Source organism: Cyprinodon tularosa, unplaced genomic scaffold (assembly GCF_016077235.1).
Source record: "Cyprinodon tularosa strain WSP-4 unplaced genomic scaffold, ASM1607723v1 ctg214, whole genome shotgun sequence".
In the NCBI taxonomy this organism is placed as follows: Eukaryota; Metazoa; Chordata; class Actinopteri; order Cyprinodontiformes; family Cyprinodontidae; genus Cyprinodon; species Cyprinodon tularosa.
The window spans coordinates 551,578-576,064 of record NW_024038796.1 but is presented as its reverse complement, the minus strand read 5'-3'; the positions used below and the strand labels follow the sequence as shown (position 1 = coordinate 576,064).

The window sequence follows — 24,487 nt, the reverse complement described above, 5'->3', positions numbered from 1 at the left end:
GAGATTTGTGGGGGTGGGGTCCTCCTTAGTGCATAAGTGGACCCAAAGAATGACGTTAGCTCCTGTTAAGTGTGAAAGAATGAGGAAGAAAAAGGAAGTTTCCTCTCTAACTTCAAAATAAAGTAAATAGTTGGGAAGACTTACCTAAATTAACAGTTAAGATTGTTTCATCCTAGAATGTGCATTGAACACTTATTTCATCTTTTTTTCTCCCCAAAACACTACTATTAAAAACAAGTTGATAAACATACAGATGCATTATTTACTGAAACAGATAAATATATGTGTAAATTCCACAACATACTGTAACAGAAAAGGTTGGAGAATAAATGAAGATAATTGTTCAGTTCTCACTTCTTGTCACTTTTATTATTATTTATATGGTTGTTTTTCAGTTATCAGATTCTGATATGTATTTCAATTAATAATTGATAGTTAAATTTAAAATGTAGAAGTTATATTTAAATATACCAATTCTTTACAAACAAAGCCATTTTGGTAACATTTTTCAGCTTGTTGCAGCTGCTTTATACGGAAGCGGATTAGGGCCACTGAAAAAAGAAAAAAGTTAACTGATTTTTAAATTTTATTTCAGTGTAATATGGGAAATTAGTCAGAATTCTGACTTTTTTCTCAGAATTCTGACTCTAATCTCAGAATTCTGAGATTAAAGTCAGAATTTTGAGAAAAAAGTCAGAATTATGAGATTAAAGTCAGAATTCTGAGATTAAACTGAGAAATCTGAGAAAAAAGTCAGAATTCAGAGATTAATGTCAGAATTTTGAGAAAAAAGTCGCAATGCTGAGAAAAAAATTAGAATTCTGAGATTAAAGTCAGAATTTTGAGAAAAAAGTCAGAGTTCTGAGATTAAACTGAGAAATCTGAGAAAAAAGTCAGAATTCAGAGATTAAAGTCAGGATTCTGACTTTTTCCCCATATTAGACTGAGATAAAATGTAAAAAATCAGTTAACTTTTTTTTTCAGTGGCCCAAATCCTCTTTCCTAGCTTCATCTTTAATCACTGAAAAAAAGAAAAATTATAAATAATAATAAAAAAATATGCAACCGTTTCTGGCATTTACTAAATCATATTAAGTTACTTTAACGCAATTGGTTCATGTTAGAAGGGTAGGACATATAAAAAAAGTGTTAAAGTAACTAAATATGATTAAGTAAATGCCAAAAGCGGCTGCATTATTTTTCTAGTGAAAGTTCAACCGGAAACCTGCTTTTTGTAACTTGACAGCTGGACGGATCCAGATGGATGTCCTGCAGGAACACTGAACTCCTGGCGCAATCAAACTTCTTTCCCAGGTCTGCTTCTCACCCAGGTAGGTTTCCTCTGCAGCTTTTCTGGATTGTTTTAACTTTGATAACTTTAACTTTTATTTTGGAGGCTCGGCTCCCCAGCAGAAAAGTTTTACAGAAGCAGATTGCAGAGAGTCTGCTGAAGCTGTTAGATCTCAGAGGAGGTGAATGAACCTGTGTGCAAACTGTTGCATTAGGTGGAAATAAACGGAGATTATGGGTGTGGATATGAACTAAAGCAGGCATTTCATTTAGAAAGAAGAGTTTGCGCACATCTGGCTGTAAAACTCTGACGCTTTAGGTATGTTTGCATACAGCTGAAGTAACGCTAAAATGTATAATCCTATAGAGGATTCATTTCAGGCAAATTTGTTTTTTCTTGTTGCTCTTTTTTGTTGAAACATTTGCAGATACAATACTATATTCAGTAAATAATCACAGTGTTTTTTTAAATATGAGAATTATTTTACAAAAAAATAGATTTATTGATGAAAAAGCTTTCAAAGCTGAAGAAAAGACACATTTAAATCTGAAATTATGACAACACTTGACCTTTAACTTAAAAGTAACTCTTTACTCTTACTAAACAGTAAACTAAATAAGTACTTTTAGTTTTTGTAACGTTGTGATTTGATCGTGCAATAGTGTTTTTCTGTTTGTTTTTGTTGCTTTTTTTATGCAACTGTGTCCTATTCCTTACAATATTAGAAGTTAATACAAACAGTGTAATACTATATGTCTACTTTTATTTTGCAAAAATACTTTCTCTGGTGAGAACCACAGCAGCAGGTTCTACAGGTTCCTTTTTTTTTTTTTTTTTTTTTTTTTATATTGTCCATGATGCAGCTGTCAGGATTGTGTATGGGCGGAGTCAGATGTCCAACACCAACCTCAGACCATTTTGATTTCCTTTAATCTGGATTAAAAATTAGTGTTTTGTTAAATTAATGTTTTAAGTTATAGATTTATAAATGTTTTACTTTTTCAACTGGTGCATTACAGCTTTCACTATCACTTATTACCCAGAAAAAAAACATTCACTAAAAACTACACAATGTTACTTAATTCAGGATCAGTTGTATGATGAATCGTGGTCTGAGATTAGACACACAAGAAAATCATATGGAACCATGAGGTTGTATGGTGAGAGGTCAGATTTAGATGCCTGGCCACGCCCACATGCTTCCATGCAGAAATATGTCTAGAATAACTTTTCATGCCCAATTTCTAAAGTCTATGATAGTGAATTTAAATTCTATAACTAAAAGTTCTAGGAGGATTTTGCTTAGATACAGTATGACATGAGTAAATGAGAGAAAATGGCAAATTTTTTCCAAACCAACTTCCTCTGAGGGTTGGACCATGGTTCCAAGAGACTTTTTTATGCATTCAGGTGGGTTATACGTGTCCCAAATTTCATAATCGTTGGTGAAAGCATGGCTTCGATCTGGTTTACATTTGTCAGTATGACGAGCAGCATTTTCGCAGCAAAAAAAAAAAAATTTGATAACTTTTTATCCCCAATGCCATTAGGTTCTGGTTAGTGAATTTGAAGTGTGTAACTCAAAAGCTCTAGGAGTAGCTTGCTCAGATACAACATAAAGTAAACGAGTGAAAGTGGCACCTTTAAATTATGGCCGACTTTCTACATTATACTTTTTTTGTACATCGTGGAGGCATACACATGTGTGTCAAGGTTCATAATCCTCAGTTTTAGCATGGTTTGGGGCTAGCTGTTTTAAATTAGGCCACACCCACCCAACATTTGGCTGGATTCCTGTGTGGGGTAGGACTAGGATCTATCATGGCGATTTTGAGACAAACAAAATGCCTCACTTCACCAAGCCATCAAGGAAGTTAACTAAAACTCTCTTTGCCCAAAACAAAGTTAGAGCAACAGGTTATCTGCCTAACTGACCAGGCTTCATGTTGATGGGGTTAAAGGTGTCAGAAAGGGAACCTCCCAAGGGAAAAAAATTACTTTCTTCTCTCAGGGGGCGGGGCTTTGATGGTTTCATCATTTGCACAGCCAGTACCGTCAGGCACTTAAGTGGATCAATACTCTCAAACTTGGTTCAATTTGGATTTTCTTTTGTAGAAATTATTGAATTTCAAATAACTTTAAAAGAATGCTAATTTGGGGGTCTGGCCGTGCCCCTTCACCATACTCAAAAGCTCACGATTTTGATAACTTTAAATCTCATACGCCTTACCTGCATACTGACCAAGTTTGAAGCTCATTGCTTAAAATCCCTATGAGGAGTTTGTTAATGTTCAATATCAACAAAAATGAAAAATTGACCTTTAAACCGAAATGAAATAAAGTTGAACATAAAGTTTGGTGTGGATGAATTTTATTTGCCTTCAAAGAGTCCTGACCTCAGCCTTATGGGTTCACCCTCAGCATAACTTAGAAAGGAGCTTGAAACTGGTTTTCTCATCTAAATATAATATTTATAGTTTTCCTTTGTGAGATTTGAACAAATTGGCTGAAGATGTAACCAGGGTCATTTAAGTAGCAGCAGAAGTTTGAAACCAGGAGGCTCTGGTCCTTTTCAGACAGTGTTTTCCAAACTTTGTCAACAGACATTCACATGCAAACCGTAATATTTAATTACATCTTTGCACTTTTCATCTAATCCAATTGAAAATAAGAATTTGGATGATTACTGTCAGTGAATAAACCTTTAGAATAGATTTATTTTGTTTGGAGATAAATTGACACTCGCTTCTCTGCGACTGCATTGTTCATGTATTGTTGTTCAGCCTCATTGTGCATCAGGGTATTGGTTCTTGTGGAGGCCGTGTTTAGTGCATTGCCTTCTAGCTAATTCTATTGTAGGGAAAGTGTTAGTAACATTCAGCCTTTCCTGATCTTGACAGAAAAAATCTTTAGGTTGGAAAAATAGTCACATTTATTGTGGCCTTGGCTCTGGCTAAAAGGTCTAAATCTTCATTATCTCTTCTAGCTACTGTGTAGCCATGTTTACTGCATTGAACAATCAGTTTTTCACATAGTGCTCTTTATTTAGCTAAAATGAGTACACATAGCTGATATTTGAAATAGAACTGAGCAATATGATAAGAAAACAATAAGTATTTAGAGATGCCCCTTACATAATTTCTATAAAAATAAATCTAGTAAAACAGTGAACAAATCCCATTATTATAATATATAAAAGGTCTGTAAACTTTGCACATCTAATCTTTTCTCTTTCTTTTAAAAATGCTTGAATAATGTTGGCACCACATACATACATAATGTTGGCCTGTTGGCCTCCATGTCTTATCTAACTGAATTTTTAAAGCCTTTTTTTGTATGTCGGCACCCAGAAGATGCTTTATTGACAAGAAAACTACTTAAAAGTTATGCCTAGATAAAAAGTTGGAACCTGGTTCTTTTTTGCTCCATTAACATGAAGATTTAATCCTTCAAAAGAAACAAAGACTGCATTGTGTGTGAGAGTCCAAAATGGTTTCTGGTGAATTTGAGATCTGCAGAGACCCTGTTCTGTTCTGCTGAACGTGGAGGAGTTAGATGTAAAGCTTTTCTTCATTAAATCTTCCTGTACAAAGAAAAGATGACATCATTATGAAGTGAATATCCCAGATTAGGTCATGTCTGACTGGGGGACAGTTGACAGCAGCATGGTACAAACACTTGTATGAAGGAGTCTGTAGGGAACGCCGGTCCCGCTGCTGCCTGTCCTGTGGTGTTGCTACAAAAAGCAGTGGTGTCTTTAAAAACCTCCCCCTCCTCATCTCACCTCCTCCAGCTTTCTGGGTAATTCCCTGCTGTTGTTCAGGTCACAACAGAAGCCTACTTAGCTGCTGCTCGAACCTTTCACTTTACACTTTGAGTCATTTGTAAAGATTACTAATGACGCCGCAACCTTGTTTCAATGAAACCTTAAAATATCATTCCGCTTTGTTACCGTTTGCCTTTGAAAAGGATTTCTTTGCAAGGTTGTTCAGTGTTTTGGGAAAAAAAAAAAACCTTGAGTTTTTTTGTTTTGATTGTTTTCCCCACAGTCCTATTAAATATTGGTTAGAAAACTGTTGAAAAAATTGATAGCTGCTAGTTTGAAATAGAAGATGGAATTTCAATTAAAGTTCCCAACGTTATGGTCTTTTTTTTTTTTTTTTTTTTTCTCATTTGGTTTTACAACCTGTGTCGCAGATGTTGCCAGAATATGTTCTGGAGTTTGCTGACAGTAACATAAAGCAAGGCAAACGTATTTTCGTAGCAAATTTCAGCAACAAGAGTGTTTAAATATCTTTACATGATATAAACAAAAATCAATAAGCAGTGGAATAATACTGGCAAGTAAAGAAGAGGAACAAAGAAAATGTATCCTAGGTACAGTTCAATGTGTGTCCTTCTAGCTCCACATGTCCATATGCCCAATAGGATAGTATATGCTGGATTAAATGTGCTTCTCATGTGAGAGCCTTGATTATTGCTGTTAAAGACTTGCCAATGGCTTCAGATTTTACTAAGTTGGAGCAAATGAAGAAAAGGATCTTTAAGGATTCCTCTGCAATTCTTTTTGCCATTCAGAATCCTGGCTTTTCTCTTCTGGTTGATTTCTTCTGATAATCCAACAGGATTTGGATCTGAGAAGTGAGACGGGATTAAAAGAAGATTGCTTGTGTGTCTGTTGAACCATTTCTGTGTTGATTTAGCTGTATGATTTGGTTTATAATCAACCAAACAGACAAAACAATGGTATTTTTTTTTTATTTTTTTATTTTTATTCTGATTAAAGTTATATTTTTCATGTCCTGGTAGTTCAAAGAACTTCAAAAGAAAAACAGTTTCCCATTTAGTGCCTCTGTATGTGTTTGTTGTAAAAGTCTCAGTCTGAGCCGTTAAATGTTCACAAAGATCCAGGTAAAGTCTTTAAATAGTTTTGTAAACACATGTTTATGTTTGTGATGGTAGGACAGAAAAGATTGATGGGGACTTGGTGACTCCAATGGATCACTTACTTTTTAGATTATATTCTACCTCCTCTACCGTGCTTCTTAATGTGTGTGGTGATGGGTGGATGTAGCTCCTCATCCAGTCAGCTTTATAGCAGAAACCAATAACTGCTCCAACCACTGAAGTAGTCTTCTTGTATGTGAAGATATTCTCAAACTTATCATCAACAATCATCTGCCTCATTTAAAATTGTGTTATTTTGTATTTCAATAAGCAGGTTAAACAAACCCAACACTCAAATCCTGAACTCTAAAATGATCTAACCTAAGGTTGGAAACTCTTGAGTTTTCAGTTTCATAAAAGCTTCTGTTAGTTAATCAGCTCTAAGTAGGTCTATTCAGAGTTAAACATGTGTGTAACAAGTATGAAAAGCCATTATCAGTGGAGCGCTGATTCGACAAGTCACTATGACAACAGGCAACAGGAAGTTCCTATTTCACCCCATAGGAAGTAATTAAATAAATAAATTGAGAATGTGTTTAAAAGACAAAGAAACAGCGTTACAGATAGGACCTGTGACTCATCTCATGGGTTCCTCCTCATGTTTAATCTGTCTTCCATCCATCCATCCATTTTCTAACACGCTTATGCTGAGTGGGGTCGCGAGGGCTGCTGGTACCTATCTCCAGCAGTCATTGGGCGAGAGGCGGGGTCCACCCTGGACAGGTCGCCGGTCCATCGCAGGGCAACACAGAGTCAAACAGGACAAACAACCATTCACACACACTCACACCTAAGGAGAATTTAGAGAAGCCATTTAACCTAACAGTCATGTTTTTGGACTGTGGGAGGAAGCCGGAGTACCCGGAGAGAACCCACGCATGCTCAGAGAGAACATGCAAACTCCATGCAGAAAGACCCCGGGCTGGAATCTGTCTTCCAATAAACAGTAAATGAAGAATGGCTTCAGACTGTGCCAGTAGGCTCATTAGGTTGTTATCACTGAATGAATCCTATCCCCTGGTAATTAATTGTCACTTCGGAATTAATCTATTCATGTGTAATCTTAAAAAAAAAAAAAAAACAGTAGTTCTTCACAAAATGTTAAAAAAAAAATCCTAATATTACACAAACCAAAAACAAATACATCTTATATCCTGTCAGCTGAGTTGTAGAATCCTCTCCCTATAAATATTTAATTTTCAGTGAATAAATGCCATTCATCATTTAATAAGATCCTTATCAAATGGATATGCAATATTTGTTTTTAAAAACCTAATGTGTCTAACTTACTGTCGTGGGAAAATTCCCCAAACTACATCCCATATATTTGATTAACTGTAAGGTTTATTTATTTTAAACACTTAAGGGACTAAAATTTCTGATTTCATTGTTTATATGTTTTAAATGATATAAGTAAATAATAATATTTTTGGAGGAAAGGAAAATCCATTTCTCTTAGCTTTTCATTTAGAGAAATCTAATTCAGATTAAACTGGCACATAACTTTAGATTTTATCCTATTGGATTATATTATTCATCCTTTTTCATCTATAAGTTGCTGTTTTGTTTACATTTTCATAAGTCAGAGCAACAATCACCTTTTCTCTGTCTTAGTCAGAACCTCAGACATTCATGGCACAGGGACAAAGCAACATACCACAAAATCATGAAGAGATGAAGCTAATCTCTCCGAGTGGCTGCTGTGGAAATAGAGAATTTGGTTTGTGACTAAAACCTGTGCGCATTTTACTGTGTCAGCCCATGTTTGGACCCTTTTCTCTCTCTGGATTTGCCTAAGTTTTCATCTCCAGGTCCGTCCATAACATTATGGAACATGGTGACAGCAGGAAATGAACAAAACGAGACCCGTCCTGTTTTTAAACAACCACAGGCCTGATAATAAACGTTTTGTTTTCCAGTCCTGAAGCCGACATAGGAAAAGACAGTTGCTGCTGAGTTTTTCTCTTTTAACAAGATAATTTTTGGTTTAGATATTTAAGGTTGGTTCTAATTTGATCAGAAATTACACTAAAACAATCAATGAATGATTTTTTTAATGTATGCATTAAACTATGACAAAAATCTCCTGACTAAATCAGGAAATAAAACAATGTGATTGGCTTTAAGGAGAGTGGAGATGGAGAGCACTCTAAGTTTACTGAACAAAACCTGCTCCCAACCACGTCAGGGCTGGGGAGAATGTTACCATGGCCACAGAAATGGAGGATGAATAATCTCTCTTTGTGAAATGGAAACCTCAAGAGTTTCCCTGATTTCAGGTTTCGAAAACGTAAGAGTTTTTATTAAGCCTGCTTTTTGAAATCGACCCTAACTAAGTAAATGTGATAAAATGGCAAGTTTTGGATTATCAATCAAGATTTCTTACATTTTTGATTGATCTAAATATGTGTTAAAATTTTGACAGCAGCAATGTTGCTGAAAACAAACAGATTTATGGTTTTTCTCTAATAAATACATCCACTCAGATTAAAGGTCTGATTCTTGACCCATCTTGTTGGTGGAAAGCGTTGGAGGGAGATGTTAACATAGGGATGGAAATGGAAATAAGCAGCTGTGGTCTTGCAGGATTAAGGTCGAGCTGAGATTTTTGGACGGGCGAGTCGCCTGTTCAACTCGATTCTTCTAAAAACAAACCGTTCTTGAGACGTTCTGTCCTATCTGAAGCTTTAAAGATTTTATTGAAACAAAGCAAACAGAAATAGCCTTTGACCGTTACTTTTTTACACTACTGCTGGCTTCAGTCCAAGTTTTTTTTTTTTTTTATAAAGCCAGTTTGCGGTTTCGGATTTTTCCCGCCAGCAATCAGCGCAGAATACTTGTCTCTCCCCAATGTTAAAAGCTGTTTCTGCTTGTCAGCATGTGCATGGACATGCAGACCGCCTCAGGCCTCCTGCTACATGCTGCTTCCTCCCTATGATCTTGCATCTCACTGCTTCACAGCTTTCTGTGCGCGGCCTTTAACACCACGTTGACTGACATTCAGTTAACTCCCCTTAGAAACATCTGGGATTGTTGACATTTCTTCTTTACTTGTGTCAAAGTCCTACCTGATCTCTAGGGTTGAATTTTTTGATTATTCAAATGTTTTTTTTCTAAAGAGGAAACGGGTCAGACTGACTGCATTTTTGTAGTGTCATTTCTGTTGTCTCATGCCTTTGGGGAGTAAACGGCTGGGAATACAATGGTTCTTGTCTGAGCCCTGATGAAAGCTGGTGAGAGGGGACGGATGGGGGTTGAGGAATAGACAGGGGGGGGAAAAAAAGGGGGGGGGGGGGGTGCAGGAAGTGCTCTTTGCTGCACACAGTAATTTTTTATGTCAACCTGTTTGTTTTCCATTTGTTTGCCTTATAAAAGCCCTCCAGGGGATCAACGACGTCTTTGCTGCTTCAGCAGGTGTAAAGTGGAAAGTAAACGGCTTTAGCTTGCATAGATTGCTGCTTTGGAGAAGATTATCGATCCTCCAAGGAGGAGCGCAGCTTCGCTTTGCCCTAGAATAGGAAAAGAAGTGACACAGCATCACAGAGGAGGGAGGGGTCCCTTGGTAACCCCCACCCCGTCCACAGCCGGGTGCGGGGGGAGAAAGTAGGTGAGAGGTTGAGGCGTATTCAAGAATGGGAGTCAAAGTGGTGAAGTGGGGGGGTTTATTAGGGAAATGGAATTTTGTTTTCTGGTAAAAGATCAAATCAATTCTCCAGAAAGCTACAGTGACTCCCTGCTGGGTGTTCTCTTAAGAGTTAGATTGTGAGCAATTCATCAAACTCATTCAGTGCTGATACAAGCGGTGGAGTCTGACCATGAATCATTAGGGTTAGACCTCAGTGATCCACATCCGTCAGCTCCTCGCTGCACCACTCACCCGGATTATTTTTTCCCTTTCTTTTTCTTTCCGTTTTCTTTTGGGTGAAACTGTGGCAGAACATGACTGAGAGTAACCTTAGCGCCTGTTTCGGTTGGGCCAATCGTTATTACTTCCTGATGTCTCTCCACCAGCCCTCCCTGTGTGTGCCCAAGCCTTTTCTTCTCCTCCTCGTTCCTCTCTCTCTCTCTCTCTCTCTCTCTGAGCAGTGCCAAGCCTGGGCGCTTCAACCCCATCACCACTCTGTACTGGCTGGATTCTCTACTTTCACTTTATTCATTACCTCCCTATTTCCATTTCATTTATTGCAGTTCGGTGAACAGATTTCACAGATCAGATATCAAATTGAAGCTACAGGTCATCTGGAAAGTATTCACAGCGCTGAACTTCCACATTTAGTCATGTTTAAGTCCTTTTTTTTAAATGGTGTTCAGTTATTCTTTTTTGTTTTACTCTGTGGCAATGTGGAAAGTTAATTTTTTTAATTGTTGCAAACAGAAAACCAAGAAGTAACATTTAAATCCTTATTCAGAACCTTAAAGCTGAGGTCTTTTCTTTGGCTTAGATGGAATCCACCTATGGTGAATTCAGTTGATTGGACAAGGCTAGGAATAGGAAATCATCGCAGAGAGCAAACACCAAGCATGAAGGCAAATGAACTGTCTGCAGACATCAGAGAGAGGACAGCCGTGGGGCTCAAAATCTGGGGAAAGATACAGAAAAAAGAAAAATTCTGCTACTTTGAAGGTCGCAGTAAGCACCATGGCCTCAATTATGTATAAATAGAAAAAGTTTGGAACAGCCAGGACTCCTGCTAGCAGAAAAGAAGTCTAGCATCTCTGCAGCAATCTACCCATAAAGCCTGTGTGGTAGAGCGGAGGGACAGCTGCAAACTCCTTCATAAAAAGCACATGGCCGTCAGACGTCAGTATAAAGTTTTCCAAAAGCCAGCTGAAGGACTTTCTGACCTTTGAAAACAAATTATCAGCTTTAGAGGAACAAAGACTGAATGCTTTGCTGTGAATGCCAGACCATTATCTATGGGAGAAACAGGCACAATACCATCCCTATTGTGAAAGCATGGTGGTGACAGCATCATGCTATGGGGATGTTTTTTTTTTCTGTTGTTGTCTTCTTTTAGAATTAGAAACTGGTCAATTTTGAGGATATAGGGATTTTTTAATGCAGGAATGTAAAGAGAAATCCTGAAGGAAAACCTGCTCCACCCTGATTTTGAGCTTAGAAAGAACATTTCTATAGGTAGCGTTTACCCAATTAACATATTAGGGTATTCTATGTAGCTTTTTGAGGATGAAATTGGTTTAACACCATCTGGAATAAGGCTGTAACATACCTAGATGTGTAAAATGTCAGCACATTAAATACTTTCTGGATGTATTGTGTGTTAATTAGAAGAAATCTGCATTGGGGGGTTATGTTACTGGTGCTCCTTTTTTGACACATTGCCAAAATATCAACAAGTTCCTCTTACTCTCTTTATAGCCCATATATTTCTGTCACATTGTTAGGTTATTGTCATAAAAGAAAGGATGACAGAATTAAAGCTTTTTTCACATATATGTGACATTTGTTTTGGACAGTCAAGCAGAAAACACAAATCAGTTTAAATGAGAAAAAACAAAATTCTGCTGCATCCTGTTTTCACACAGACACAGACAACGATAGAGCATCTTTTGATTTAAATTTAGCATACATTCCTCTGGGTAGGATTCTATTAACATCCTGCAGCATGACTCCATCATACTTTAGGTGTTGCAGGGATTCACAAAAAAAAAAGGAGTTGAATTATTACACTGCAAAAAATCTAAATCTAGATAAGTCCCTTTTTCTTAAAATAAGTGCATTTGTTCTTAAATTGAGGAGGTAAGAGACATTTTGACAATGGAACAAGACAATTTACGCTTAAAATAAGAAAACACAATTGCATTGTCTTATTTCAAGTGCATATTATCTAATTATCTTATTTTAGGAGTAAAATTACTCATTCCATTGGCAAATAGCTAATTTACCTACTCAAATTAAGGGTGAATACACTTAATTTAAGAAATATTTACTTATTTCTAGATCATTTTTGCAGTGTACATCTTATCTTCAGCTTTCTATAAGATAATTGGAGTGTTTGGGTCAAAATTGGCCAAAATGCAGAACTGTTTATATCTTTGTTTGCTGCAACAAAAACCTAAGACCTATTGAAGGTAATCCTAGAGCATGACAGCATCACTGTCATACCTCACTGTTGGTAAAGTGTTCTATTACTGATGTGCAGTGATGTTTTGAATTTGTGACCGGGAAAAAAAAAAATGTCCTAATAAGGTTCAAAGAACTTACAAGACACATAGAAATATATATATATATATAAATATACATTTTCAAAATAAAATACCAATCAACTCTAAACACATGTTTACTTTTTTTAACAAAATGATAATTAAATCAGATTTTAATTAAACAAAATGCTTCAAGTTTTGTAGGGTGTAGTTTATCTCATGACTGGAAGAAACTTTAACAATCTTTAGGAGATGGATTGTTTTCAAAACTCTAATCTCAATGACAGAGAACAACAGTAAAGTCGCGAGATGTTAATGGTCCCGCAAAATGGATACGAGACAAAAATAAAAAGGAAATAGTAAAAAGTAGTAAAATATTGGTGAGATAAATTTTTTCGAGGGGGCAAATGCCCCACTAATCTATTTACAGTATAGTACATAAAAATACATAGTCGGGTAAAGGAGGGAATGAGAAGCTTTTGTTTGTTAAAGTGTCTAATGGCCGCCTGCAGGAATTAGTTTTGCAGGGTTGCATCCTGCACCTTTTAAGAAAAAGCTGACAACCTGTAAAAACGTCTTCTTCAGCACTGTTCTATGATGGTGTTTGGTTTAGATTACCGAGTAAAATGTTGTTAAAATCTTTAATAAACAATTTGTACTTAAATGTAATATACTGAAAAAAATCTTAATAAAAAAACCCATCAATTTGAAGCGATTTTAGGAAACTGGTCTCATGTCTAGTGCTACACAGTTTATTGCTGCTTTAGAGGTAATGATGAAAGGTCCAACAGATTAAAAAGAAGGACATTTGCAGTGAGGTCCAATAGATTCCTAAACTCACTTTATTTCTGTTTTTGGTTTGCTCTGCTGCAGACCTAAGCATCTGCCTATGTACCATATAATTTACATACTTTTCCTTCTGCTTTTGCTCTGTTTGCAGCTATGCAGCTCCAGGAGTGGTTGCGTTCGCTTTCCTCCCATGCAGAACTCAAAGGGTCTAAAGCCGAGGAGCTGTGGAATCTCCTGCCGTCCCTGCCGTCCTTATCCACCTCCTCTCTGCTGGGTTTAGGAGCGGTGGCGTCCCTCACTGTGTACTGGCTGCTGACCCGACCTCGGCCCATGCGTCCTCCCTGTGATCTACAAGCCCAGTCTGTTGCTGTCGGCGTGAGTGGCCTACCATTGTGCTTTCCTGTCATCATGGCGGTCAGTCGCTGGTAATAACCGATCTGTTTGCAGGGAGATCCCAGCTGTAGGAGATCTGCTCTCCTTAAAGATGATAACCTGCTGGAGTTTTACTACGAAGACATTAGGACCGTGTACGAGATGTTCCAGAGAGGTCTGAAGATCTCAGGTAATGGATGAAGCACACATTCCCACAATGCCTTGCTAAATGTTTTCCATTATGAGCTTGTGTGATGGATCAACACAGACTAATACAGAACTGTGAAGTAGAAAGAAAGGGATTCATGAGTCTATTATATTACTTTTTATTTTATTTTCCAAGTGCATTTCTAAGGCAAGGGACAGGATTAGCTGTAACTGCAAATGTGTTTTGCGGTTAAAGCTGTACATCCAAACGGATCCTGCATTTTTGGGGAGTGAGATTAAATTAGTGCTGCTACAGCTGCATGCTCTTTTATTTTCTTCTCCTTAACAATAAGTCTACTGTGTCTTGCTCTATTGCATAAAGTCACAGTAAACTCCAGAGACAAAAATGCTCTGAATAACTAGAGTAAATTAAAAAGTAAAGTGAACTTTAGATGTATGAAAAAAGCAGGTTGGATTTACTGCTGATGGAGGAAATAAACAATGTCCCTAATGCTTTGGTCAAATCCGTAATGTTCAGTTCTACCATTGTTCCAGAGGTTTTAACCTTTATGACACGTCTGCCTTGTGTTCTGCAGGAGACCGTCCATGTCTTGGCTACAGGAAGCCAGGCCAGCCCTACGAGTGGATCTCCTACTCTCAGGTCGTGACTCGGCTAGTTTGATCTCTCAGTCAGGATAACATTTGAACATAGTGAGTCAATCTCTGCTGTTTATTGATTGAAGTTCTCCGATCCTCCAGGTGGCTCAACAGGCCCAGTGGATGGGGAGCGGCATGATTGCCAAAGGTTGCCAAGAGTTTGTTGGGGTTTACTCCACAAACAGACCAGAGGTAGGAATTCACTTCTCTTTAGGAAAGAGAAAAACTTATATCGATTACATCTTTACGTCAATATTTTAGGAGGCGTCATTTTTCTGCCTATGAGGAGCAGCCTAACTATTAGTCTGTATATATTTCTCATCTTTTATTATCAACATCAAGCTGTTGAAGAATTATTGGGGAAACAATAAACATTTCTCTTGTAAAAAATATTTTAAAAAACCCTCATTGGTGCGTCACTTTAGAATAATGAGATGTGAAATGGATGACCGTCTCTGAAAACCAGTTTGCTTTAGTGAATAGCTTCAGTAACTTCAGTTTAAAGTCATTTTCCTGATAGCAGGTTCTAAAGAACTACCTGAAAATTTCATTTAAGACTCTGCAGGCCTCAGTTGGCATCTTAAATGAAAAAGTGAAAGGAATTATGGAAAAACTACCAAAATAAACGCTTTTCTTAAAATAAAAGAAATACCCAATAGGTTCTACTTTTGCTAAGTAACATTTGAACACTTCACAAGGTTTTGGAAAGATGTCCTATGGACAGACTTGACCAAACTGTTGGACACCATGCCTAATTAAAGCTAAACGCTTCAATACCTCATGAACTATGAAACATGGTGGGAGAATTTTCATGGTGTGGACTTTTTGATTACCTTTCAATAATTGTAACTTAAAGCTTTAATTGCAAGAAAGGTTGCAGAAAAATGAGGGTTTAGTTTCAACTCCTGATGTGTTCCTTAATTCGGGTTCAGAGGGTCAGCCTAATGTGATTTCAGCAGAGGACGTTTATGTAGCTGAAAGCCGAAACTGATTATTTTAAATCAGCCAGCATCGGATCTCTGACGTTCCATGTTTATACATGATGTAACACATCATTTCAGTGAGATACACAGATATAACTCATCAGATCGACATTGTGTTTAACAATGATGAGAAATTTATATGGATGAATTGATGATTTTTATCTAACAGATTTTTTCCATAAGGATTCAGCATTTCCCTGCTTTCCTCTAAATATGCAAATAATGACCTAAAATGACCTCAGCTGTGGTTCACTTCAGGTTATATGTTTTCAACATGTAAAAACAGGCCTGAACCTTTAAAATCGTTATGCTCTCGAAATGTAAATTCGTATGCAAAGATGGATTATTTAAAATCCCCCAAATATAATATCATAATCTAATTCCTAACAGATCCACTTTCCTTGGTTTACTTTCTGACCCTTACCAGCTTAGAATATATGTATTTTTTAGCAAAACAAGCCTGAATGTACAATACTTTGTTTTTGTGTAACCTTCTACAATCCTCTGTGTGAAGCTTCTGAGTCAGTCTAACTATGCTGCTTTGTCTCCCTCTGCTGGTGGCAGTGGGTCATTTCAGAGATGGCCTGTTACACATACTCCAAAGTCCTGGTGCCTCTTTACGACACGCTGGGGCTGGAGGCTATGGTCCACATCCTTAACCTTGGTGAGAACCTGTCTCTGAAACCTTCAACACTGATTCAATCTCAAAGATTTATTAAAAAAAAAAAAAAAGAGGAAAGATCTTAGCAGATTAAAGTAGACTCAGGTGTAGGAAAAGATAAAACCTTTATATAAACTTTACAGTGATGGTCTCAAATAATTCCTTGAATCTTATGTGTAAATAAACCGACCCCTCTTTGGTTGGAGTTTAGCATTCCTTTAAAAAATAAGAACTGATATGAAACACTTTTAATGTGTCCATCACTCACAAATTTTAAAGAAACAAACTAAGGCTTTGTTTTACACAAGGCTTTATTTTGGGCTACTCTATATAGCTTGGAACTCAGCGCTAATTCTAACATTTAGAATTCGAAAACCTTCCTGGATGGGAAGCGAAATGTCTTCAAACTTGGAAACAAAAGGTGCAGTGGATTTGTTTGGAGCAAATTCAGGGGTTCCTTTATTTTAATTTTTTAAGGAGCAATAAGATAGCAGCTGCAGCTCAAGGCAAAGAATTCAGCTGAAATAAAGTTTAACACCTTTTATCCATAATAAAAAAAATTACACTGACACCCCTAAATGAAATCCAGTGGGGCAAATTGCTTTAAACATCTCAGTATGAATTCAGCTGTACTGTGAAACCTGTGTATGTTCATTAGGAGCAATAGTGAACAACAAAAGCATATAAATAATATATGTCAATAATTTTTTTAATGATATCTTTAAATGTTTCACTGAGAACTGTTAAATCCCTCATCCCAAAACTGTTGCATAGAATAAACCTACTAGGACATGTCTTCTAATCTAAACTAACAATTCAGGCAAGGAGAGCATTAATCAAAGAGGAAACTGAGCTGTTTTTAATAACTGTGGAGGAGCTGCAGAAACTCACAGCTCAGGTTTGGATAATTTTTGGACTGGACTACTTGTATCTGTGCATTCAAAAATCAGATTTTTATGAACAAAGAAGCACAAAAAAGCCAGCTTTGAAACAAGGCTGTTAGAATAGCCTCATTTGGAGTTTATATTAAACCACCTAGGGGATACAGCAAAGACAACCAGGTGGAGCTTGAATATTTTGACCAACATGCAAAATCCTCTGTGAGCAGAAACCTGCACTGTCACCAAAATATATATATTAGCCTTCACTTGTTTTTGTTGTATTCTTCAGGTCATTTTCCTTTGGAACAAGAGGACAACATTTCTTTCTTTCCATGACTGTTTTTCCATAGTGAAACAAAGGCGTTGCAGCCCTGTGCAGTGGGGAAGCTTTTCCTCAGCAGGGACAGGAAATCTGGTCAAAGGTGATAGAGAGATAAAAGCAGCTATAAACTGAGTTATCATAGAAGAAAACCAAACCTGTGAAGTAGGAAAAGACTCAAGACTGGACAGCAGGTTCTCTTTCTAGCAGGAGGCTCAAAGTTAAAGACCTAAATCCAACTAAAAGGAGACCTGATATATTAGGATGAATCTATGGCTGTTTGAGCTTCAAGTTTTTGCAATATTTTGGAAGACACTTTTGTTTCTGTATGTGTTGGAGATATAAACCAAAAAGACTCAACTAAGGCTGAAACAATTAATAGGATTAATCTATTATTCAATTAATTGTCAACTAATTCAGTAATCGATTATTCGTTAACTGGAGTTTAGAGACTCTAAAACATGTCTTTAGCTGACAGGGTGACCCACTTAGAGCGGTAATTATACCAAAATTGTAAAAAATATATATATAAATATTTTGCATTTAAGATAAAAGCATTGTTTCTCAGAATTCCTCAAGTGGAAAAGTTTAAGTTTCACCTGGTTAAATTTCCTAAAAATTATTTAAGTAACCTTTGGCTATCCGATTAATAAACAATTAATCGAAAAAATACTCGCCAGAATAATCAATTTGCAAAATAGTTGTTAGTTGCAGCCCTAGAGTCAACTGTAATCAGAGTGAAAGTTACTTCCACTCCAGGGGTCTAGATAAACATGCATTCCTTTGCATGATTTCTTTATTCTGTTAAAAAAGAAAAGCAAAGTATGACTCTTTTCTTCTCACATTCTAGGTTTATCACACAACATCCAAATAAAATGCATGCAGCTTTGTTTTTTTTTTAGCGGCACAGAATGTGAAAATGTTGTAGGGCCATCCATTTTTTTTTTTTTTTGCACTTAAGCGAGAAAATATCTGCACAAAAACTTTAAAACTTGCGTCTGTTTAGCTGAGATGTCCATAGTTGTTTGCGACCGGGAGGAGAGGGCAGCGCTGTTGCTGGAGTGCAAGGAGAAAGGCATGACTCCCAAGATCTCCTGCCTGGTTCTGTTTGAAGACTTCAGCCAAGCCTTTGGGGAGAGGGCCAAGAAGTGTGCGGTGGACGTTCTGAACCGGGAGCAGCTCATGGTGCGTGGGAACAAGCACCAATTGGAGACTTTTTTAACATATACATGCTTTTAATTGCTCCATCAATGATGATGTGTAAACTGTGCCTGCTGTAGGAGCTGGGAAAACAGAACCTCAAAGATCCTGTGGTGAGTTTGTCCTCTCAGCTGCAACATCACCGCATCAAACTGATTCATGGTCTCCTACATACCTGCATGACGGCTCTGTAGTTGCTCCTGTCCAGCAAGATATCATTAGCACTCACTTATAAACCAGACCGAGGGCTTCCTCCTCTCTAAACCTGAGTCATGTTCTCATACTTTTTCTCTGTCTGCTGCAGCTGCCCCAGCCTCAGGATCTGGCAGTAGTTTGCTTCACCAGTGGAACCACAGGTACGTCTGATCTCAGAGGTCTCGGTGTAATTATACCCCTCTAACATCATTAGATGAACGTCCCTCAGTGCCCACTTACAGTCCTTCTTTGTGGTACCGCTGTAGGTTCCTTTGCTCTGCAGGGCACTGCAGTAATTTCTTGTTTATTTATTCAGGGAAGCCCAAGGGAGCCATGATCACCCACGGGAACATCGCCTCCAATACTTCCTCTGTCATTAAGATCCTGGAGGTCTGTCTACACTTCCACCTCCTTGTCTAATTGAGAACAGCCTTCCAGCTAGGGTCGCTCTCCCATCTGCTTGTATCTCAAACCTGTCCCCCTCCCTGCTGTGTCTAATGGTATGATTAATTGGATGTTTGATTTCCCCACGTCGCTGTGAGCTACTTTAACTAATTGCCTCTGTCTAGAGATTCTTCCATCTAACTGCTGCTGAAAAGAAGTGTGTTTTATTGCCTGCGGGGCCTCGCCGTATCCCGCTGCCTGAATGCAATCTCTCCCCCGAGCTTTGCTCATCTTGTTTCCTGTCGTCTCTCAGGGTTCCTTTGTAATCCAGCAAGACGACGTGTCGATCTCTTACCTGCCTCTTGCCCACATGTTTGAGAGGATGATCCAGGTAGTTCATCCTCTTCAGAGACATTTTTATCTGAGTGTTTCTCTGTCGGCCTAAAATGAAATGCCTTCCTGTCGTAGCTCACAATGTACTGCTATGGAGCCCGAGTGGGATTCTTCCAGGGGGACATTTCTCTTCTAATGGATGACATTAAAACCCTCAAACCGACCCTCTTCCCTGTTGTGCCTCGTATTCTTACTCGCATCTACGATAAGGTCAGTGAAGCGCTCAGTTTTCTTGCTTCTGTGAAGGCTGCAGCGAACGAGATGCTCATCTCGAAGGTTTTCCCTCCTAGATCCTGGGCTCTGTGACCTCTCCGTTTCAGCGGGCTCTGCTTCACTACGCCGTCAGGAGAAAGCAGGCCGAGCTCCGCAGAGGGATTATACGGAACGACAGTCTGTGGGATAAACTGGTGTTCAACAGAATTCAGGTCAGACTAAAAAACGCTGGTGGATACATTTACATTTACATCAGTATAGTACCATGGAGAGTGTGCTGCTTACAGGTTTAAGGTCAAACATGATGATAAACTTTAGTATCAACTCTACAGCTAGATTATTGGTTAGATCTTTATATATTTTTTTCTTAAACAATAAAAAAATTCTTAAATGTTAAAATGAATGGTGTCAGAATACGCTTTGAAGCTGTCTCTGAATTTCATCTCGCTATTTCTTCCCTTTAGTTTATGAGAAATAAAGCCTCCTCGGTGTATCATTCAGGATTTTGGTTAACTTATAATAAAAAAAGAAATGCTTTAGGTCAGGATTTGTTTTCTGTCTCTTTATGAATGTAGGATTCAGTCTCTTAGTTTATACTGACATGATATGGTGCATTTCTTGGGAGTCTGGCTGCCCCATACCATGATGCTTCCACTTCTATGCCTTGAAGGCTTCGGGATTTAAAGTCAATTAACTTTTCATTTTTTCTTAATTCAAGCCAGTGATTCAAATTAATTCAAATGCAACAGTTTTAATATTTTCTTTAAAAACAGCCTTAAATAAGCCTTAATGTATTCAAGAATCAAAGTGGGTTTATATTTAAATTATATGTTGTTATCTGCAAACTTTTCTTTCCAACTAAGATGTCCCATATCATGACGATACCACCTCTATGCTTCTGTATTAAACAATAAAAGGTATCCATTTGACTAAATTGTTATATCTACCAAGGCCATAGTTCTATGTTTCTGTAGAAAAAGAAAATATATCTCCGTTTTCATTTATTGATTGATTTGTGTCAGATTTGATATTAAAATACTCTCCATAGTGGTATCTGTAATAATTTTCTCTATCATTCCCTTTGATCAGGCCGCTCCATATCTAATCTCTATGATCAGTTATGGATATTGCCTCTGTAATTATTTATTTTCCGTTAACTTTTATTCCTCCGTGTTTCATTCACATTAATGCGCAGAGTTAAGCGGTTAAATTACCTGTCAACACGTAGCTTGCAAATTACACCGGAATTTGAATCCAAGCTTTCCAAGAGGAGCAGAGTGGTTCCAGCAGCCGGTGCCAAGAATCACCAGCAGCATATTGGACCTGTGGGAGTTTATTGAAGAGGCATTCACACATGCAACGCAGAGCTGAAACAGTTTGGCTTGCTGCATGGGTTCAGACGGGAAACTGACCAAGAGTGATAAAAGTTCAAATGGAAATGAACTCTGACCCCCACACGGCCGTCTTTTAACACTGAACTTTTTTGTCATGTTTTCATGTGGGTTTTCCTCTGTGTTTCAGGCCAGTTTAGGAGGTAACCTCCGGTTTGCCTTGACTGCCTCAGCACCCATCTCCTCCACCGTTTTGTCCTTCCTCAGAGCCACGATGGGCTGTATAATATGTGAGGGCTACGGACAGACGGAGTGCACCGGAGGCTGCACTTTCTCTTTGATAGGCGACAGCAGCACAGGTTTGAGCATTGCTCATTTTAACAGCCTATAAAGGTTCTCCTGTTTTCAGCAGATAACTGGATGTGTGTCTTTTTCAGGTCATGTTGGAGCTCCTTTACCGTGCGCCATGGTAAAGGTGGTGGACATCCCTGAGATGAACTACTTTGCTAAGAATGGAGAAGGAGAGGTGAGCTTTTTGGAAAAAGGCTCAGTCATGCTTCACATGTTCCCGGCACGCCTGGAGCCTGGAGATACATTGCTGTCTTTTGTCTTGGTAGATCTGTATCCGTGGCCCCAGTGTATTCAAAGGTTATCTGAAGGACCCAGAGAAGACAGCGGAGGCCTTGGACAGTGATGGCTGGCTGCACACCGGAGATGTGGGCCAGTGGCTTCCGGTAAGTTGGGAAATAATCCAACTATTACAGCAGCATCAGAATGAAGTTTCACATTTTGTCTCCTCAAAATAAAGCCATTTTATACGATTGGTTACCTAAAAAAAGTCAGTTGTGAAGAAGAAGAAAAAGAAAAATCTGAAAAGTGAGGCATGCATCTGTATTCAGCCCCTCTATGAATTTTAATTTAATCCTTCATCTCTCAACAGTGCTTTCTCTAAGCTATCCTGATCATCATCTTGTTGGGAGATTAACTGCACCAAACTCTGTTTTCAGATAATTCATGTTGAAAACTAGGATTAGGTTATACTGCAAGCTTTAAAGATTTATCCCTGACCTGTCTGTTGTATTCTTTGCTCTTCATAACGCTGTTGGCTCATCTCTGACAGCTGGATCTCTCAAATGCACCGGTCATGTTTCAGATTTGTGTTTTTATTGTCCTTCCACATCACAATGAGGCGCCACTCTCTGTTAGTCAATCAAGCTTACAAAGTAGGAATAAATTGAAGATGTATAAAAAATTTTCATGTTGCAGATTTTTAGAAAAAAAAAAGTTTTTTGTACCTTAATTTCTTTTGTCAGAACGGCACGCTGCGCATCATCGACAGGAAGAAGCACATCTTTAAGCTGGCCCAGGGTGAGTACATCGCTCCAGAGAAGATAGAGAACATCTACCTGCGTTCGGTTCCTGTGCTCCAGGTTTTTGTGCATGGAGACAGTTTACAGGTAAGCACATAAAATCGAATTCTAATCTCCATTATTAAGGGTGCGTTTGAAATATTTCACTCTGTGTTTTTTGCTTTTTTATTTCTGCAGTCCTATGTGGTGGGCATAGTTGTGCCTGATCGAGAGGTGTTTGTTGAATGGGCTAAGGAGAGGGGCTTTGAGGGGTCCTACCAGGAGCTGTGCCAGAACCCTGTACGGCAAGTTCATAGAATTCTAATGTTCTAATCTTATAACCTGAAAAATAAAAAAATATTTATCTTTGCAAACAGGATGTAAAAAATGCCATCCTAGAAGACATGAGAGCATTGGGGAAGGAGGCCGGGCTAAAGTCCTTTGAACAGGTGAGACGTTTGCAACAACATTTAAACAGCAGTGATGTACATCTTAGTGACTGCACCTTTTTTTTTTTTTCCTTAGGTGAGGGATCTTTATTTACATCCGGAGACGTTCAGCGTCGCTAACGGCCTTCTCACGCCCACCCTAAAGAGCAGGCGCGCCGACATCCGCAGAGTGTTTCAAGAGCAGCTGGCGAACATGTACAAGAGTCCACATTAGCAGAACAGCTTAGGGTCAGCAGAGGGGGAAGCTGTCAGCGGTACCTGAAGAATGTTAGTGTTTTAACTCCACTTTGATCACATCGTATTCAGATGCATTTCTGGTCAGTCCATCCAAGCATCAGATCAAAATGCTCCTTCATGATCTCACTGTCATCTCTAATCTGTCCACATAGTTCGCCTGAGATGTTAATGGGAAGAGGTGTTATTTGTAGAGAACCGAATTACAAAAGATGTCACCTTCGGATAAAGTTTATTTAATTCACAATGTACTTCTTTTCAGGAGATTTTTAAGAAGCTAAGTGTACCGGGGACATTTGCTGATTAAAGGTGAATTACCTGTAGGTTTCTGTTGTACAGTTGTTGGGGAATCAAATGAGCATGGCGTACATTACTAACCAAAAGTATTCATACCCCTTGAATACTTCAGTTTTCACTAAGTTACATCCTTAAATTATATTGTATTTTATTGGGACTTGCATCACACAGCAATGAATTACACCGTTCTTACACATTTATCACAGAGTTCAGGTTTTTTTTTGTCTGTTTTGAAATTTAGATATAAACAGTCGACTGTTCACTTTTTACACATCAAGTATTTCAACTTAATTGATTTTAAGAACTTAGGGCCCGTTTTGAAATTCTAAAATAAATGGATCCGGAAGCTCAAAAATCAAAATGTCCAAAAATCTAAAGGTCCTGGTTAAATTACGAGTTGATCTAATAAAGGTATTACAAACTATATATGTATATTCATCTTTTCGAAGTTATAGAACAACAAAGTTTGAAAATGTTGAGTTTTTATTTTTTTTTTCATTATTATTATATACTTTCACAGCTGTTCAAGATTACATGGGAACCTTGAAAGGAAAAGGATGCACGGTTTTAGTTTTAAGAATAGAAATGTGAAAACTGGTGTTTATGTTCAGCTTCCTCTAAATCAATAGTTAGGCTTGTTTGGCTGTGACTTTAGCTCTGTCAGTTTTACATCAGATGGACATTTTCTTCTGTTATTCTTTGAAAACTATCAGACAGAAACGAGAACGTCTTTGTTGTTGATCTAGTGACAGACCAATTTCCTTGTATTAAGCTCAGTCCATCATTAACTGATGAAAAACATTCACGCAGCATGATGCTGCCACCACTATGTTCCTCCCTGTGGGTGTTGGGTGATCAGAATGCTAGTTTTGTTTTAATCATGCCACCTTTTATTGCATTGCAATTAAATGGTTGAATTTGGCTGAATACATATGTACTCTTTAGTTTTCAATAAAGCAGGTAAAGCCAAATCTTTCTTTAGTTTTTAAAAATAGAAACTGTTTATCACTGCAAGCCCAATTAAATGTAAATTTTTGGCTGCAACGTTGAACTGTTTAAGGGACATAAATTCTTGTTTAATGTTTGTTTCTGCTAATTGGTCATGCTTGTGACTAAGATATTTTAAGCTAAACTTTTGAGAATAAATCATTTCAATCTGCAATGATTTTAGAAATAAAAAACTGTTAAAACTGTGTATTTTTCTTTTGAATTGAGACTTGTAGACAAATG

General features: G+C 37.9%; 1 protein-coding gene across 1 annotated transcript; it reads left to right on the top strand.

Moving 5' to 3' along the window:
- The first annotated feature begins 1,228 nt into the window (after positions 1-1,228).
- acsl2 (acyl-CoA synthetase long chain family member 2) lies at positions 1,229-24,450 on the top strand. Its single transcript, XM_038285785.1, has 20 exons — positions 1,229-1,331; positions 13,344-13,567; positions 13,640-13,754; positions 14,308-14,372; positions 14,471-14,560; positions 15,916-16,015; positions 18,219-18,397; positions 18,493-18,525; positions 18,717-18,768; positions 18,924-18,997; positions 19,305-19,382; positions 19,460-19,594; positions 19,675-19,809; positions 21,119-21,287; positions 21,366-21,454; positions 21,546-21,662; positions 22,242-22,385; positions 22,476-22,577; positions 22,655-22,726; positions 22,803-24,450. The coding sequence occupies exons 1-20, from the start codon at positions 1,265-1,267 to the stop codon at positions 22,938-22,940; spliced, it is 2,178 nt and encodes a 725-aa protein (XP_038141713.1). The 5' UTR covers positions 1,229-1,264; the 3' UTR covers positions 22,941-24,450.
- The last annotated feature ends 37 nt before the right edge of the window (positions 24,451-24,487 follow it).